Source organism: Sebastes fasciatus, chromosome 18 (assembly GCF_043250625.1).
Source record: "Sebastes fasciatus isolate fSebFas1 chromosome 18, fSebFas1.pri, whole genome shotgun sequence".
NCBI lineage: Eukaryota > Metazoa > Chordata > Actinopteri > Perciformes > Sebastidae > Sebastes > Sebastes fasciatus.
The window spans coordinates 23,954,741-23,971,365 of NC_133812.1; the positions used below are offsets into that span (position 1 = coordinate 23,954,741).

Here is a 16,625-nt window from a genome sequence, read left to right on the forward strand (position 1 = left end):
ATGGGCTCTCTCCGCTGGACTCGGAGCTCCGGGCAGCCCTGGAGTGCTGCTGGGTCTCTGTGGGGCTGGGCAGCGTCGAGGCTGCACCTGGACTGGACGACAAGGTGAGTCATATATATATATCATCAACAAATCAGTTTTGTGGTAATTTTTAACATAATATATTAAACTTCAGTCATGTAGAGTATCTGTCATTGACTTATACACAAAAGATCTTTGTATTATGTATTATTATAATTAAGTAGAAATGTATTTAACAAATACATATTTCTAGATTAATCATGAATATATACCTGTACGAATATGTGAGACTATGTAGTAGGGGTGTCGCGATATATCAGTATTGACGAGATATTTAGAAAATTAAATATTGATATTATGTTAATAATACACATATGATAATATTGTGTAAATAATCCAGTGCCTCTTAAATAGTTATGGTTACAGACTCTCTCTTTCTCCACCTCCCTACACTCGCATTTTGAGTTTAATTAATTTGCCAAAAAAGAGACCAAACGCACAATAAAGAAAGTAAAAGATGAATTTGACTGATAGCATTATTTTTATTTTTATTTTTATTTTTATTTTTATTTTTATTTTTATTTTTATTTTTATTTTTATTTTATTACAATTTTTATTTTTGACTGATAGCACTATTTTTTTTTAAATTTTCTATAGATATCACGATAATATCGTTATTGTGACAGGCTGCCCTATATGCACTTATATACACATAAGTAGAAAAATAAATATATTAGGTTTATTTATATAGCACTTGCAAGACTGTGAGTGACAAGGTGCTTTACAAGTCAATAAAAATGTTTTTTATATATTAATATTGTTCTTAATATATACTATTTGTTGTTGTTTTTATGAAGTTCAAATCTGCTAGATTCCGACAATTTATTGGCAATATTGTAGAGAACTTTAGTTATTTTTTTAACTGGCCAAATAGTCACACAACTTGGTCTTCCCATTGGAGTAAATTGGAGCCGTTTTAAAGTGGATGAGGGCACAGAAACCATGAACTCAAAATAATGAATAAAGTGTTTTTGATCATCAGGTTGTTTCAGGAGGACGAAGAGATGCTGATTCTGACCCACAGGGATGAGCTGAACAGAACCTACAGTGAGGACAGCAGATCGCCTTTTGACAACATCACAAACAAAAATAACACGAGCTCCGATGACACCAGAGGAACCAGATCTCTGACTGAGCAAGATGATCCCAGTCTCCCAGGATCCACCAGCACCTTACTGCAGGAGAGTCCAACTGTTAAAGAAACCAGAGCTACTGTGATCTCCACCGGACCCGCAACCATCACCATAACCTCAGCGGTTTCCACAGTAGACTCCTTTTGGTTAAAAAACACCAAACATTATGGCAAAGGGATGGGAAGCAACAATGAGGAGAACCCGAGTTTCAACCAGAACCAGGGTAACAAGAGAGGATCCTACAGGCTGTTTAGAGGGAATATGCAGAAACTCAGACTTTCAGAGGATGGAGAGGAGAAAAAGGATGGAGAGGAAACTGTGGAAGAGACGTCTCAGTTCTGTGAAGGAGAGAGAGCGAGGATGAGTTTGGCTAATCCAGTTCAGAGTCCCAGTACTGGCACCACAGGTCTGAATCCTCCTCTCACCATCACCGCCTGGGAGGCTGGCTGGAACGTCACAAACGCTATACAGGTACACTCATACGTGCATGGGCAGAAATGTTTTCTATACATGAGAAAAGCGAAAGAAAATACTATAGATTTGGTATACTTTGATTTAAAAAAATTTCATGTTTTAGTTTATTAACCCCAAATAACACATAATTCAGATTACTGTGAACCAGTGTTGTACTCAAGACCACCTAAACTGAGACGAAGTACTGACCAAGACCAGAGTGTATCGAGAAAAGACCAAGACTTTGAGAGATTGAGATCCAAAGTCAGGACTAATACCGAGGCAGTGCAAGACCGAGTCAAGACCAGTGCGAGACCCACACTGCATGCATGACAGACTTAGGATAAAATGTGGGAAATGCAAACAATAGGCACTCCTCAAATTTAAATCTGAAAGATCCACATTCCCAAAGAAAGATGCACAGAAAACAAATGAAGATTACTCTTCATTCACCTCTTTTATTGTCATGTATTGTGTGGGTGTGTATCAGTGTACTGTGAGAAATGAGGCATTTTATGGTATGGTGAAGTTTATGTGTGGGGATTTCCCTTTGTTTTCTATAAGCAAACAAATACAGACAAAAATATACTAAGGAGCTGAAATCAATTTAACCATCTTTATTCAGCTCTCCTTTTCCATATTTTATCATCCACCTAACACAACATCTTTTTCTGTATTGTAATGTGTGTGAAGGGGTCGGGTAGAGGTGACAGCCGTTAACAGTAACGTAACAAACATTTCAAATTAGAAATGAGTCAAGTTATTGGTTGCATTTGCAGCAGGAAGTTTTATATCCAATCACAGTAATGATGTTAACAAATAAATCAGACAATGCACAGGCAGTTTAGTGATAGACAGTAGTGGTCTTTGTCTGAGACCGAGACAAAACCGAGTAAAGATGCGGTCGTTTCCGAGAAGAGACGGAGACCTTCAAAATGTGGTCTTAAGACCGGTCTCGAGACCAAGACTGATCTCGATACCATAGTTTTATTGGACTCATGAATATGTTTTCCTACTTTCCAGACAGCCATGTCGCAATTTCACATCCCTCTTTGATCCCTTTTCCTGTTTCCTTGGCAAGACACAACCCCACATATCAGTCACCTAAGACCTCTACCACCAAATGAATGTAATGTAATGAAGGATGACATGAAAAACTAATCCAAGGCAGTGAATTATGTGTCGGTCAAAGTTATTCAATCATTGCATAGCAATCAACCTGTGAAGCACAACTGTCGGCTGCTGAACATCAGTCTCCTGAGTTTGAGTTCCCGATAACACAGCTCATGTTTATTGCAGCTGCAAACGTGGAATTAATTATTTTGTTGGTTCAATTTCAGCATGTCATTCCTCCTTTTTGTCAAAAACTTGATGTCTCCATCTCTCTCTTGCAAAATGCAAAATGTAAAATGTAAATGCAAAGTGTTTAGGCGCCGAGCTGCACACTACATTAGAAAAAAGCATTAAACAGACAGACTATTTAATTCGCTTCCATTGTGTTTTGATATTACTAAACAACGCTTTGTGGTCTTGCAGGCTTGTTTGTCTGGCACGCTCCGGTCTTCATAATCAAACAAAGCGTGAATCAAATCATTTTATAAAAAAAAAGAAAAGCTCCAGGTCACAGTGTGTCCTCGTGGCGGTAATGCTAATAGCTTATTATGCTGTAAACGCTGAGCTGTATTCAACCGCTGCACTCATGTAAATGTGTCCTTTCACTGAATAACTGTGGTGTAATTGAACGGCGTCACTGGGTCCGTAAAGAACATTATGACATTAGGGCATCAATACACATGCACACACACACACACACTAACAAATGATGACACATGCATGCAAACATGTTCATTCAGGAGTCAAGGTCAATTTGCATCAGACGTAAACACACAGATTTTAATTCACTTTTAGCGCTGTATATAAATACACATGATATTTAGTAGATAAACAAATATTTTATGTGCTTGGTTTATTGATGCTAGTCTATCTATCTGAAGGACGGGATTTTTGTGAATTTAAATTCACATTTAAATTTCTGTGCCAGACAATGCACAAAAACTGAAACTGTGTTATATTCCATATTATTGATTTAAAGGTACAGTGTGTAGGATTTGGCGGCTTTGAGTGCTCCTCCGCTTACTCCTCCCTTTCCAAGACTGCGGTAGCGTGAGTCGGCCAGTGCAAAACCGTGGTAACCCCGATCACCTCGCTCAGAGGCCATCCATACCATAATAACATTGCTTTAGGAGCAACAGAAGTCAGCTAGTGGTTCCACGGTTTTGCACTCTGCGGCTCATGTTACCGCAGTTTCACATACTGATGCTTTGTCAGACCCCTTGGCGTCACTTTTCGCTCGCAGTAAACACGTGCTTAATGTTGTGAATTAAACAAAAACACTTGCTTAGGTTTAGGCAACAAAACTACTTAGTTTGGTTTCGGAAAAGTGTGACTTGACGTTGTGAACACGGGACAAAAACAAACAACTGATTGTAAAGTGAAAGTGAAACGTAACACACGGGACACGAACAGCGGTCTCTTTAAACTACGTTACCACCACAGCACTTTCTCTGAGCGTTTACTGTTGCTGCGGATGGGTTTATATTGTAGTTAATGGAAAGCCCGGTGTGTCAAATACTGGCGATAAAGGGTGCCTTGTGCAGCGGTATCGAACACAGACAGCCGTGACAAAGCGTCTGCATTTGACTCCGTGGAATGAGAACAGGCTGAAACACAACGATTCTTAGTTTCAGGTGATTATACACTAATGAAAACACTAATAGACCCACAGAAATGTTACCCACTGGTCCTTTAAATTGCCTTTTCAAATCAATGATTTGTCAATGCTTTCGTCTATATTTGAATTAATTTGTCCCTAAAACCACGCTGTGATTTCAATAGTTCCTATTTTACTGTATTTTCCTGCTGCATGCTTTGTTTTCTAACTGTGCTGAAACAGTATGGGCTTCTTTTGGGGGGTTTTGGGGTCGGTTTTATAGGTTATTCATAACCTGCAGCAGCACGCTGTAATCAGGAACCTTAACCAAATGGATTGCTCAGTAATCCCCTCGGTTGAGGTCACAGACAGGTGAAGATGAGGTGAGTACCGCATGACTAACGTAGCAGGAAGGAGTCTTTTTCATTAATGGTGATGATTCACTGGATGCTTGAAAACCTCAGACGGTGACGGACGACCACATCGTAACGATAAGAGACGCAGGATGTATCAGATGTATAAACATCAGTGCCATTTATTTGTTAAGGCTAACAGATGTCTAGTAATGGAAAAAAAGAACATCAGTTTTATCTGCCATCAAGGCTAAAAAGAAAATATGTATTTTCTGGTGTTTGTTTATTGATGCCAATATAACTCTGATACGACTGTCTGCCAGCTTAATAAACTTTTTATTAGAGAGCAAATTTGCTGCCAAAAATGCTAAAACCAGCTCCAGCTCTCCAGACTCCCAACCTGGGAATATTATGAAACTCAGTTTTAATTCCAACCCGACTGTTAATGAGGCAGATCCTCTTTTAGTGTCTTCATCTCAGATTAGAGACGTGGACATTTTGTTTCTGTCACTGAGAAAAAAAACTGATATCAATCTGACTGCCTGTGATTGTCGGCTTTTCGGCGACATTTTACAGTAAACTGGGCTGGAAATTCAAGTTCTAAATGGGTTTTTCACACCCAAACACAAGCCGTAGGGAAATGAAGAGTGTCCCATTTTGTTTTGGGGAGATTGCTGTCAAAAATTATTTGGTTCATCACGCTGCCAAATACATCCCAAGATCCTGCAAATAGAGAGGCTGAATAAATGTGGCTGCTTGTCCATTAAAAAAGTTACTTTTATGCAGTTTTAGTGTCGTCTCCCACCAGTTATTTGGTAGATTATCTCCTATATTTATTTATATTTTCATGTTATATTATTATTTCCCAAGAGTCAATGTGACGTCTTCAGATTGTTTGTTTTGAGGATGAACTGATGGAGCTGACCCGATCCCAAAAACCCATCAGCTATTGGTCGGAAGACAATTTAGCCTCCGTTGGCCAATATTTCGGGCGGATAATACTTCCTCTTCCATGCGCCGGTCATTGCTTACAGTCCAATTAGTACCTTGAGACGTGAAAATGGAGTTGGAGTTGAGAGACGATGTCTATGACCGGATTGCATATCTGCATTTATATTCAGATATCTGTTTATAGAGCTGAATTAAAAAGCGAACTCATCGTCAGACGATAGCCGATGGGTTCGGAGATTGCGTTTCGTCTCAGTTTGAAAGACGTGGGCATTAAGAAGGCAATTTTAATAAAAGATGGTAGTTGAAAGACAGTTGCATTATGGGAAATGTGGATCCACTTGAGCTTAACTCATACTAGGGACTAAAATCTGTGCCTTGTGAGTCACTCAACTTTATGGAAGCACTTTACTAAATTACTGGAGTAACCCTTTAATTAATCATTTACTCTGTGAAATGTTAGAAAATTGTTTAAAAAAAACCTTACACAAGTTCACAGCCCAAGGTGATATCTTTAAATTGCAACCAAGAGTCATAAGATATTACATTATATTATTATACATCAGACCAAAGCAGCAAATTGTCACATTTGAGAATGTATTTGACAGTGAATGTTTGGCATTGTTGCATTGAAAAAAAAAGACTGAATTATTAATCAGGTATCAGAGTAGTTGCTGATAAAAATTCCTGCAGATCGACTAACCAATCAATTGACTAAACATTTCAGCTCTAATATAATCGTCACCATAAAAGAAGGGAGATTTTCCATTATCATTTTCAACCTCAGTATGCTGTGTGGCACTTTTCATGATCACAAAGGAAGTATAACACTTTCTCTATAGAAGGATTATGAGACAAAACCTTTTCAGAGTTTTTTTTGTATTTGAACAAATAAAACAACTTTTGATTAAACTTGAGCGCTACATATTTGTTTAACAAAATGACACTTCCAGTTATTTAAATGTCAAACCTGTCTGCTCCACATTATCCTCTCATGGTGGAGAAAGACATGTTTCTATCACTCTTTGTGCTCAGCGCATGTGCTTGCATAAAACATCGTGTATGACCTGAAGAGCAGCAGTTGAAATCCTGCACCTGGGAAGTCCAGACAGGAGCAGCGGACGTGTAATAATCTTTTTTTTTTTCCAACACCCTTGCTGCGCGGTGGATGATATTGAGTATGTAGTGTGAGGTATGAAAAAGGTCAACCTTCCCGGAATAAACTGGGTGTCAGATTATGACAGGATGAAGCTGAAACATCTTCTTCAGAGCCAATCAGGGGGTTTCTTTTCCTCCCTTATTGCACACGTTTGTGATTGGGAGCTGCTTCGGGTTGTGCTCAGAGAAACCAATGAGCTGGCAAAAACACAGAGAGACAGAGACGTGGAGGGAAAGAGAGAGAGAGAGAGGGGAGATGAGATCAGATACTTGAGCGTCAAACTGCTTTCATCACCAGCAGCTCCATTTGAACATCAAAGCTCTATCAGCATATGCGTAACAGACACCAGTTACAAAATAGAGACTTGAAAGAGAGAGAATGTGTCTGTTTATGCATCCGCAGTGTGTGTTACTACGTGTGCCTGTGTGTCTCCATGTTCTCCATCAAAGTAACGCGTTGTCTCCTCTGATCTCCCCTCGACCTCCTCTTCCTCTTTCCTCCTTCAACCTCCTGCTCTAGCTGTGAGGTTGCACCTGTCCTTCCTCCTTACTCTCTCTATTACCTTCTCCTTCGCTCCTCTACTCTCCTCTTTTCTTCCTCTTCCACCTCCACTCTTCCTCCTTTCTCCTCTCTCTGGCAGTCATTTCCCTCGGTGACGACGGGCCAAAGCTCGACTCTCCTCTTCCTCCTGCTCCGGCTGGTCTCCTGCGTCCTCGAACTCTCCGGGCATCACGCCAAAACTCTCCTCTCGCCTCCTCATCGTCCAACCGTGAACACTCCTTTCTTCCCTTTCCTCTTCAAACATCTTCCTTATTCTTTCCTTTCCTCTTTTCTTGAAGCAACGTCTTAGTCGATGCGTCAACTAATCTGTCGTTTTGGTTTTAGTTGACTAAGATTTCTTTAGTCGATTAGTCGTTTTTTATGCTTTTTTTTATGTTGAATGACTTATTTCTAAGAAACTTATGAGCACATCTCTGGTAAACACAAGATTTAAAGTGGTGCTTTAGTGTGATTCTTTGTGGAGAAACTTCAGAGATCTGTCGATTAACCCTCTGAGATCCGCGATCCTGACTGACTTTACTGTCTGTCAGAGGCTCTAGTAGGTTCACTTTTAGGGCTAGAGTGAAGCTACAGATATCACATGAAACTAAAAAACCTAAGGAATCTATTGGTCATACTAGCTTGTCGGAAAGGAGGCTAAATAACGCTCCAAAGTTGGGCTAAATTTTAGCGAGGAAAAACTGGCATGGCCATTTTCAAAGGGGTCCCTTGACCTCTGACCTCCAGATATGTGAACAAAAATAGGTTCTATGGGTACCCACAAGTCTCCCCTTTACAGACATGCCCACTTTATGATAATCACATGCAGTTTGTGGATGACAGTGTGTTGGTATGACAGTATAGAGACAGGAAACACAGGGAGAACTAGACGAAATGGCATAATACAAAGGTTCTCAGCCAGAACTGAACCAGAAATTGTCCTGGCTACATCGTCAGTGTCTTAACTCCTCTACTACCATGAGAGACTTTTTGAGGCAACCTTTTTAAATGGTCTCTTCCCTATTCTTATGTTCCTCACAGACCTACCCATCTCTGACCTACCCTTTCCTTCCTTCTCTCTTGTCTCCTCAGGGTATCTTTGTGTTGGGTTTACCCTTCGCTCTGGTCCAGTCAGGTTACGTTGGTCTCGTTCTGCTGGTTCTGTCAGCCTGGGTCTGCAACCACACAGGGAAGATCCTGGTGGCCTGTCTCTATGAAGAGGATCAAAGGTATGGGTTCTCTCATATTCTGCATAACTGCAATATCAATTTATAATCAGATTACATTACTTTATTTACATAAAAGCACTTTATCACTGCACTTGGCTAAGCTACTTATTTAACTTTGTGTCATTGCTGTAGCACCTCTTGGCTCTGCTTCTCAGAGAGCTCTTGTCACTGTGCTCCGTATTGGGATGTTTTTTCATTGTTGGCTAAGTCAGAGTTTCTGCAGCTGCTGCTCTCCTCTCTGTATTTTCAGCGATGGCGACTATCATTTGTGACAACAGAGTCGTCCTCATATTTATTCCTTCTCTTCAATTCAGACTCCTCGGGGGAATCTAACCCCAATTGTGGTGCGAACGCTGCAGAGTGGAGAGTTTTTAGAGTCCAAATACACAAACATGTTATTCTGTTCATTCAGCAGTGGTGAGCCGCCTCAGAAAAACACCGCCGCCACACAGCTAAAGGAAATGTGTTCTGCAAAACTGTGGTCCATTTGTGGTTTGAGTTTACTTTTGCCTCATTGATTTGTGGGTTCAGTATAATTAAATCCAGATTAGTTCTGAGCTGAGTTTGATTTTGAATATACATTAGCTTGCTGTAAAATAAATGGACGGATGGAGGACGGAACGTGCCAAAATAAAAAATAAATGAATAAATAAGTGACTCGATAAATAAATAATGCCATTAAAAGTAGCAAAAATAATATAAAAAATAAATGTATTCATTAATTGATAAAATATGACATAAATTGATGTTTCTGTTATAATTTGTTTTTTATTTATTTACCTTTGTATTAATTCCCTTATTTATTTACTCTTCTCTTTAATTTCCACTTTTATTTATTCATATATTTATTTTTAGGAATTTTTAAATATATTTAATTATTATTGCATTTTGCTTTATTTATTTTATACTTATTTCTAAATGTATGTATTCATGTTTTATATTTATTTTTAAATGCATGTATTTATGTGTTTATTTATTTATCTATTTATTTATACATAATTTTCCCTTAGCATTTCACAGTCTATTTATTTCCCCAAACATATTTATCTCTTTATATATTATTATATTATATTCTTTCTTTACACATTTATTCATGCAAATGAGGGGACGTTGCTTTCATGTTGTGTCATCACTCAGAAAGGGGAGGCAGGTAGGACGTAGCTACACACTGCACCTTTAATAGTTCAACGACAACATGCTGTAGCTTTGAAAAAAATATATGTATCAGACACAATTTATCGCAGTAAGAAGCAGGGCTGCAACTAACGATTATTTTCAATGTCAATTAATCTGTTGATTATTTTCTCAATCTGTCAGAAACTGGTGAAAAATGTTGATCAGTGTTTCCCAAAGCCCAAGATGACGTCCTTAAATGTCTTGTTTTGTCCACAACTCAAAGATATTCAGTTTACTGTCATAGAGGAGTAAAGAAACCAGAAAATATTCACATTTAAGAGGCTAGACTTTTAACTTTTTTTTCTTAAAAAATTACTCAAACCGATCAATCGATTATCAAAGTATGTGGCGATAATTTAATAGTTTACAACTAATCGATTAATCGTTGCAGCTCTAATAAGAAGGTGTTTGTATCGTTCAGTGGAGGCTCGGGGTCAAAGGTCAGAGTGCGACACAGCTACCAGGACGTTGTGGAGGCCTGCTGCAAAGGACTGTGGCCCAACTGGCCCGGACTGGGCGGCTGGATGGTTAACGTAGCTCAGGTAACACACACACACATACTTTATTCTACAAATCAGTCATCACATAAATTGAATCTTGAAACTCTTCTTATACTGAAATACTTCTAGATTACTCTAGCATAATTCAACATTTATATTCTGGTTTGTTTCCCACAATATGCATGAAGTAATCATCTCTTTGCACCTTGTTTTCTTTTTATTCCAGGTCATTGAACTGTTGATGACGTGCACCCTGTACCTGGTCGTCTCCACCAGTCTATTATCTGACAGTCTATCAGTGATGGCTGTTCCTCGATCAGTGTGTTCTCTGGCGTCTCTGATGTTCCTGCTGCCCTGCCTGCTGCTGACTGATCTCAGACCAGTCTCCACTTTCAGCCTGCTGTGCTCCCTGGCTCACATACTCATCAGGTGATTGAATAGAAGACGAATCAGGAGCAGTATAAATTTGTGCATCAACTGATCGGCTGACAAACTCGCCAATCGTGTTTTATCGAGACAACAAGGCGGTGTTTATAATGTTTAAAATCTGCTCTCGTTCTCACTCCTGTGATCGTTCTGCAGCTGCTGCTGGTTCTGCTGTCTGCTCCCACCTGCTGCTACTCTCTGCTCTTACTGGTTGTTTGATTTATCTCTCATGCCAGGTGTCTTGGTAAATGGAGCTGGGTCTCTTCTTTTGGCTATTAAGTCATGTGCAAATACACATTTCTTCTCAGTTTAGTCCCTCACAATTCAAACCTTAAGCAGAGAGAAACATATTTCATCTATTTTTTTGCTTAATCTCTTGCTGCTGCTTGGATTAATTGGGACTCACCCTCGGGAGCAGATGTTAAATAATTAAATAAAAGTAACCATTTGTTGCGTACACAACGTTCAACGCTCTGAAGAAGGCGTATGTCTATTGTGATGTGAGCCAATTAAACAAGTGAAATGTTAGTATTTTGTTCTCCTTGATTTTGAAATCTGGGATGTGCTACCCTATCACATTTTTATACTCACAATGTATACTTAGTAAAGTAATAGTAGTAATACCACAGTGTAAAAATACTCTGTTGCAAGTAAAAGTCATGCATTCAAAAATGTACTGAAGTAAAATTACAAAAGTATTAGAATAAAAATATTCTTAAAAGTATCAAAAGTAAAAGTAATTATTATTATGCCCATTTCAGAATAATATATATATATATTATTGGATTATAATTATTGCTACATTACTGTAAACATCACATTAATATTGCATCCAGTTATTGTGTGGTAAATTTTAAATATTTAACTGCTGAGCGACTGAATCTATAATAATATATCATAATTTATTAGTTGATTCAGATTATTAACACAAAATATAAGTAACTAAAGCTGTCAGATAAATGTAGTGCAGTAAAAAGTACAATATTTCACTCTGAGATGTAGTGGAGTAGAAGTATAAAGCAGCAGAAAATGGAAATACTCAAGTAAAGTACAGTACTTGAGTAAATATACTTAGTTACTATTATTTCTTGTATTTTATTTTCTATAATTTATATATTTCTTCCATTGTTTTCCTAATAAACAGCTCTTACTAGACCACCCTGTACAAATAAGAAACAACATCAAACATTTAAAAAAATGATTTATTTATTCTTTTTTTAAATAAAAGTTGAATTAATGAAAGGATTACCATTACATTAATTTTAGATGCTATATTTATTGAGCATTATCTTTTATCTCTGACCCTCTGTATCAGCCTGCTGGTCATGCTGTACTGTCTGAGTCGAGCCAGCAGCTGGTCCTGGTCCACTCTGTCTCTGTCCGTGGACCCGGAGGACTTCCTCGTCTCCGTGGGCGTCATCATCTTCTCCTACACCTCGCAGATCTTCCTCCCTCCTCTGGAGGGCAGCATGGAGGACAGAGGGCAGTTTAACGCCATGCTGGGGTGGACACATGGAGCCGCCTGCGTCATGAAAACTCTCTTTTCTTTACTGGTTAGTGTTGACACGGCAAAAGTTCCTGTAATTGTTGAGTTGATAGCGTTGCTTGTATGAGTTTGTGATGCCTCTGTGTTGTCTATATAGTGAAATATAGTTTTATTTGTTGATGGTCAGATATCCATCATCGACATCTGGCTGACAACAGCAGGTCTAATCAAGAGATGGAAGAAGGGACAGACAAATGGAGTGATTGATTGACTGATTGTTTCCGTCCTCCATTAGGCCGTGTTGACCTGGGGGGCAGAGACCAGCGAGGTCATCACAGACAACCTGCCCTCTGACCTTCGACCTCTCGTCAACCTGTGTCTGCTGGCTAAAGCCCTGCTGTCCTACCCTCTGCCGTTCTACTCTGCTGCTGAAATACTGCAGAGCTGTCTGCTTGGAGGTGAACATCACAGATGACAGGTCGATTTTATTGCCCAATACATGAAGTGAGAGTTCCTTCAGGCTCATCTATTAAAGATCTAAGGTAAAATGGTTAAGATCATGACTGTAGATCAACATTTTATACGTTACAATATCTGATACATACAGTAGATAACACATGGCCTTAGGTAGCTACTGCTTCCTTTACTCTAAATACTCTGTGGAGCAGCAGAAGTCTGGAGAATCAGGCCTGAGGCTGGAGGTTCCCTGGATAGTCAAAGAAAATAGCGTTGATGTCTCTCGTACTGTCCAGTTTGCCTTGAGCATAACATTTAATTGCTCCAGAGGTCACCAGTGGTAAACTGTGGTTAGACTGGGCAACTTCCAGGTGGGAATATCTGCAGAAAGGTCGTGTTGGAACGGAGCAGGAGAGCACAGTTGACTTTCTATTAAAGGTTTGTTTAGCCCACTTATGTTACATGCTGACATCCACCCTCGAGGCCACATAACTACTAAAATTATGGCTCCTGAGAAAACATAAATGGTTATAGGTGACCAGGACGTTATAGGAAATATACTGTATGTGTTGATGAACAAAGCTTTGTGTTATTCAGTCCAGATATTCAAACACTGGACACTCAACAAGGCCCGTTAATTCAAATAGAGAAGATTAGATCAGAGGTTCTCAATCTTTTTACAGCCAAGGACCCCTTACGAGATAGAGAATACACCGGGGACCCCCTATATATACATAACATACTGTATATGTAAGTTATGTGAAAGAACAACACAAGAGAAATGTTAGAAAGATATTAGACATGTATTAAACATATTTGCAGATCCTAAGAGTTATAGATTTGTTAGATTAGAACATCATTTATGAACTATTTTACTGTAGATTTAGAAATGATAAATATTATTTGTTGAACTATGAAGAAAACTTGTAAAGAAAGAAAAATCGATCATGATAATTTAAATGACTGAATCAGAAAACTTTTCACGCACACCACTTTGAGAATCACTGGATTAGATAACATTATTAATCCCCAGCGGGGGGATCTAGTTTGGCTGTCCACAGTGACAAATAACAAAAGAGACACAAATTCAGACAGGTCACAGCAGACAACACATGAAATACGTACTGGCACTACACTAGTAACACCAACAACAACAACACATTCAAGAGGATGTTGGTGTATCTCAGAAGTTAACCTAACAACTAAAAAACAATGTTAATACAATAAATTAATTAATTAATCAATACAAGTCTGATCTTGAAGGATGCACCAAAAATCTAGTCTGATAAAATAAGCAAAACATATTAAATAAAACTTCAGAAATTATGTCAAAAAATACAACATATAACTCAGAAAACAAACAAATATCACATGCCACTTATTTCCATCTGAGAGTTGAGTGATCAGGGAAACTAATGTGTTCACTGTCAACACATTTTGTCACCATGGCTGAACTTTTCATACTTATTGACTGTCAACAGTCGTGAAGTCAACACGATACTTTACCTTTGCGCCAAGTGATGTCATGTCGTTTAATGATGAACATTTCAATAATAATATGCAATGGTCATTTAAAGCTTCTCTGTCCTCTACAACTTATATTTAAAACACAACTCTCAATACTTACAGTAAATAATGTCACTTAAATTGTCCTCGTATGCCCTCATTAAAATGATGTAATACTGTAAATAAGAAAAAAAGTGCGAGGCTGATGATACCTCTATATAGATGCAACTGGAAAACTATGAGTCAGACTAGAGCGACCCATAAACAAACATTGTTAACACAAACTGCCACCAAAAGCAACTTCTCTGTTCAATCTTCCTACAGATGTCTCATCGTACTCCAAACACGGAGGTCGAGGCGTGTCTCGTCCGGCCCTGCTGGTCCGCACCGCCCTGCTGATGACATCATACCTGCTGGCCCTGCTGGTCCCCAAGTTCTCCCTGCTGATGGGTTTGACAGGCAGCGTGACCGGGGCGACCATGACACTCATACTGCCGTGCCTGTTTCACCTCCGACTGCAGTGGGGCCGCCTCGCTGTGACGGAGCGGCTGATAGACGTGTGTATACTGAGTCTGGGGTTCGTCTGCAGTGTGTCTGGTGTGATTTGTTCAGTGAAAAGACTGGTGGGAGGACTGTAGGATGATGGATTGATGGATGGAAAGGTAGATGTGTGGGCAGATCAAACAGGTCATTTTGAGGACAGTTGAAAGCTCTCTTTCGTAATATTTTCTGTATTAGAAAACTGTATCAGTGCATGATGACTCTAGTCCTTAAAGCAGCAATAATCAATAATTTCATAGTTCATAGTTAGTTCACATGAGTAAGTATGTCAGAGGAGTCAAAAGTGTCAAATCCACTTAAGACGATCATCAACTCTGAAGTTCCCCTCAGCTTTACTAAGCATTTTAGTGTCTTTCAGCTCGCAGTTTGGGTTTTCTGGACCACAACTTTAATGTTTTGGTTCACTCTCGTTGCTCTGCAGTGTCGTTTATCGTCACATACGTCACTTTATTTTTGGCATCAAAACCACTATAGTTACCCTTGGCATCACTTTAGAATTGGGCAAAAAAAAACACTATAGTTAGATTTAAGAAAAACTACATGGTTGGGCTCAAAACTACTATGTTTGTAAAGTGAAAGTGAAACTGAACGTTGTGAACACGGGACGCGAACGAACGGCTGATTGTAACATGAAAGTGAAACTTAACATACAGGACATGAACAGCGGTCTCCTGGATGAAAGTTTTGTGTGTGCTGGACCCATCTAAACACTGACGGCTGTGATGTGACAAAGCAAAAGAGCTTTAATGACAATTAAGCTCACTACAATACACTACTTGTGCGACCTGTCAATCACAAGGTAGCCACGCCCTGAAGCATCCCCTGCTTTATGGTCTATTTGACTCTAAGTAGGACCATAATTTACTAAATGAACATCATGCTGTACTGAAGAAGACTTGAAACTAGTGATTGAGACCATAAACTCATGTTTACAAAGTTTACTGAGGTAATAAATCAAGTGAGAAGTAGGCTCATTTTCTCATAGACTTCTATACAATCAGACTTCTTTTTGCAACCAGAGGAGTCGCCTCCTGCCTACAATATAGTAATGAGTCAGTCAAAGCATATTCTGCAGCAATGTAAGGACAGTAAAATCCTAAAGTTACCATGGTGAAATATTATTACACGTGGAGCCAAGTGAAGATGAGAATTAATCAGCAATACAAAATAAGAAACTGTACGTCAGTCAGCATATTTCTTTAAGCTTCTTATAGTAGATCCACCTGTCAACACGGATGGCATTCTATTAACCAAACCATCAAAACTTTTAAAAATCTCATTTCCCACACTGTCTTGTTTGTGAGAAGAAGAAGTAAAAGTAAATGTAGTTCATGTTGTTGTGAGGAATGTCACACATAGATGGCAATAATGTCAAGAATGTCTGTTCAAGTAGGACGTGGACTTTTGTTACATTCAAAACTGAAGCATGAAAAGTGCAAAATTATAATAAACTGTGATACAATTAACTCTATTTTTGAAGATTAAATGTCGAGATGAACCTTTTTGTTTTGTAGCATTATTGTAAAAACTCTTCTGCATATATATGTGAACCGTATCTTTATTGTTAAAATGGTCTAATTAGCCTTCAGGAGAAATAAACATTAAAAACTATAACTTATCTTCTCCTCCTTTGGGCTGGAGAAGATTGAGTGATTGTCTTATCTCTTGTCTGAATTTGTAATTGTTAAAGTATGTATGGAGTCTGTGTGTGTGTGTGTGAGTGTGTGTGTGTGTGTGTGTGTGTGTGTGTGTGTGTGTGTGGCAGGTGGGAGTAATCTTGGCTTTGGTTCGTCTTCTGTTTACGTGCCTCCAACGCACTGTGGAAGTGGGTTGATCCAAACTGTGAAAGAAAAGAGAAGAGAAATAAGAACCACAGAGGAGACTAAAATGGTTTCATTTTTCATACTG

At 38.9% G+C, this 16,625-nt stretch overlaps 1 protein-coding gene across 1 annotated transcript; it reads left to right on the plus strand.

Annotated features, from left to right (window-relative positions):
- On the plus strand, window positions 1-16,291 carry LOC141756168 (vesicular inhibitory amino acid transporter-like). Its single transcript, XM_074615706.1, has 8 exons — window positions 1-104; window positions 1,064-1,685; window positions 8,470-8,606; window positions 10,204-10,324; window positions 10,509-10,711; window positions 12,024-12,261; window positions 12,490-12,652; window positions 14,481-16,291. The coding sequence occupies exons 1-8, from the start codon at window positions 1-3 to the stop codon at window positions 14,792-14,794; spliced, it is 1,902 nt and encodes a 633-aa protein (XP_074471807.1). The 3' UTR covers window positions 14,795-16,291.
- The last annotated feature ends 334 nt before the right edge of the window (window positions 16,292-16,625 follow it).

What these genes read in the sequence shown, in the direction of transcription:
- LOC141756168 (XM_074615706.1), top strand. Translation starts at nt 1, where the DNA reads ATGGGCTCTCTCCGCTGGACTCGGAGCTCCGGGCAGCCCTGGAGTGCT. An exon ending in CACCTGGACTGGACGACAAG is followed by an intron (nt 105 to 1,063) that starts GTGAGTCATATA and finishes TTTGATCATCAG; the next exon opens with GTTGTTTCAGGAGGACGAAG. An exon ending in AAACTCTCTTTTCTTTACTG is followed by an intron (nt 12,262 to 12,489) that starts GTTAGTGTTGAC and finishes GTCCTCCATTAG; the next exon opens with GCCGTGTTGACCTGGGGGGC.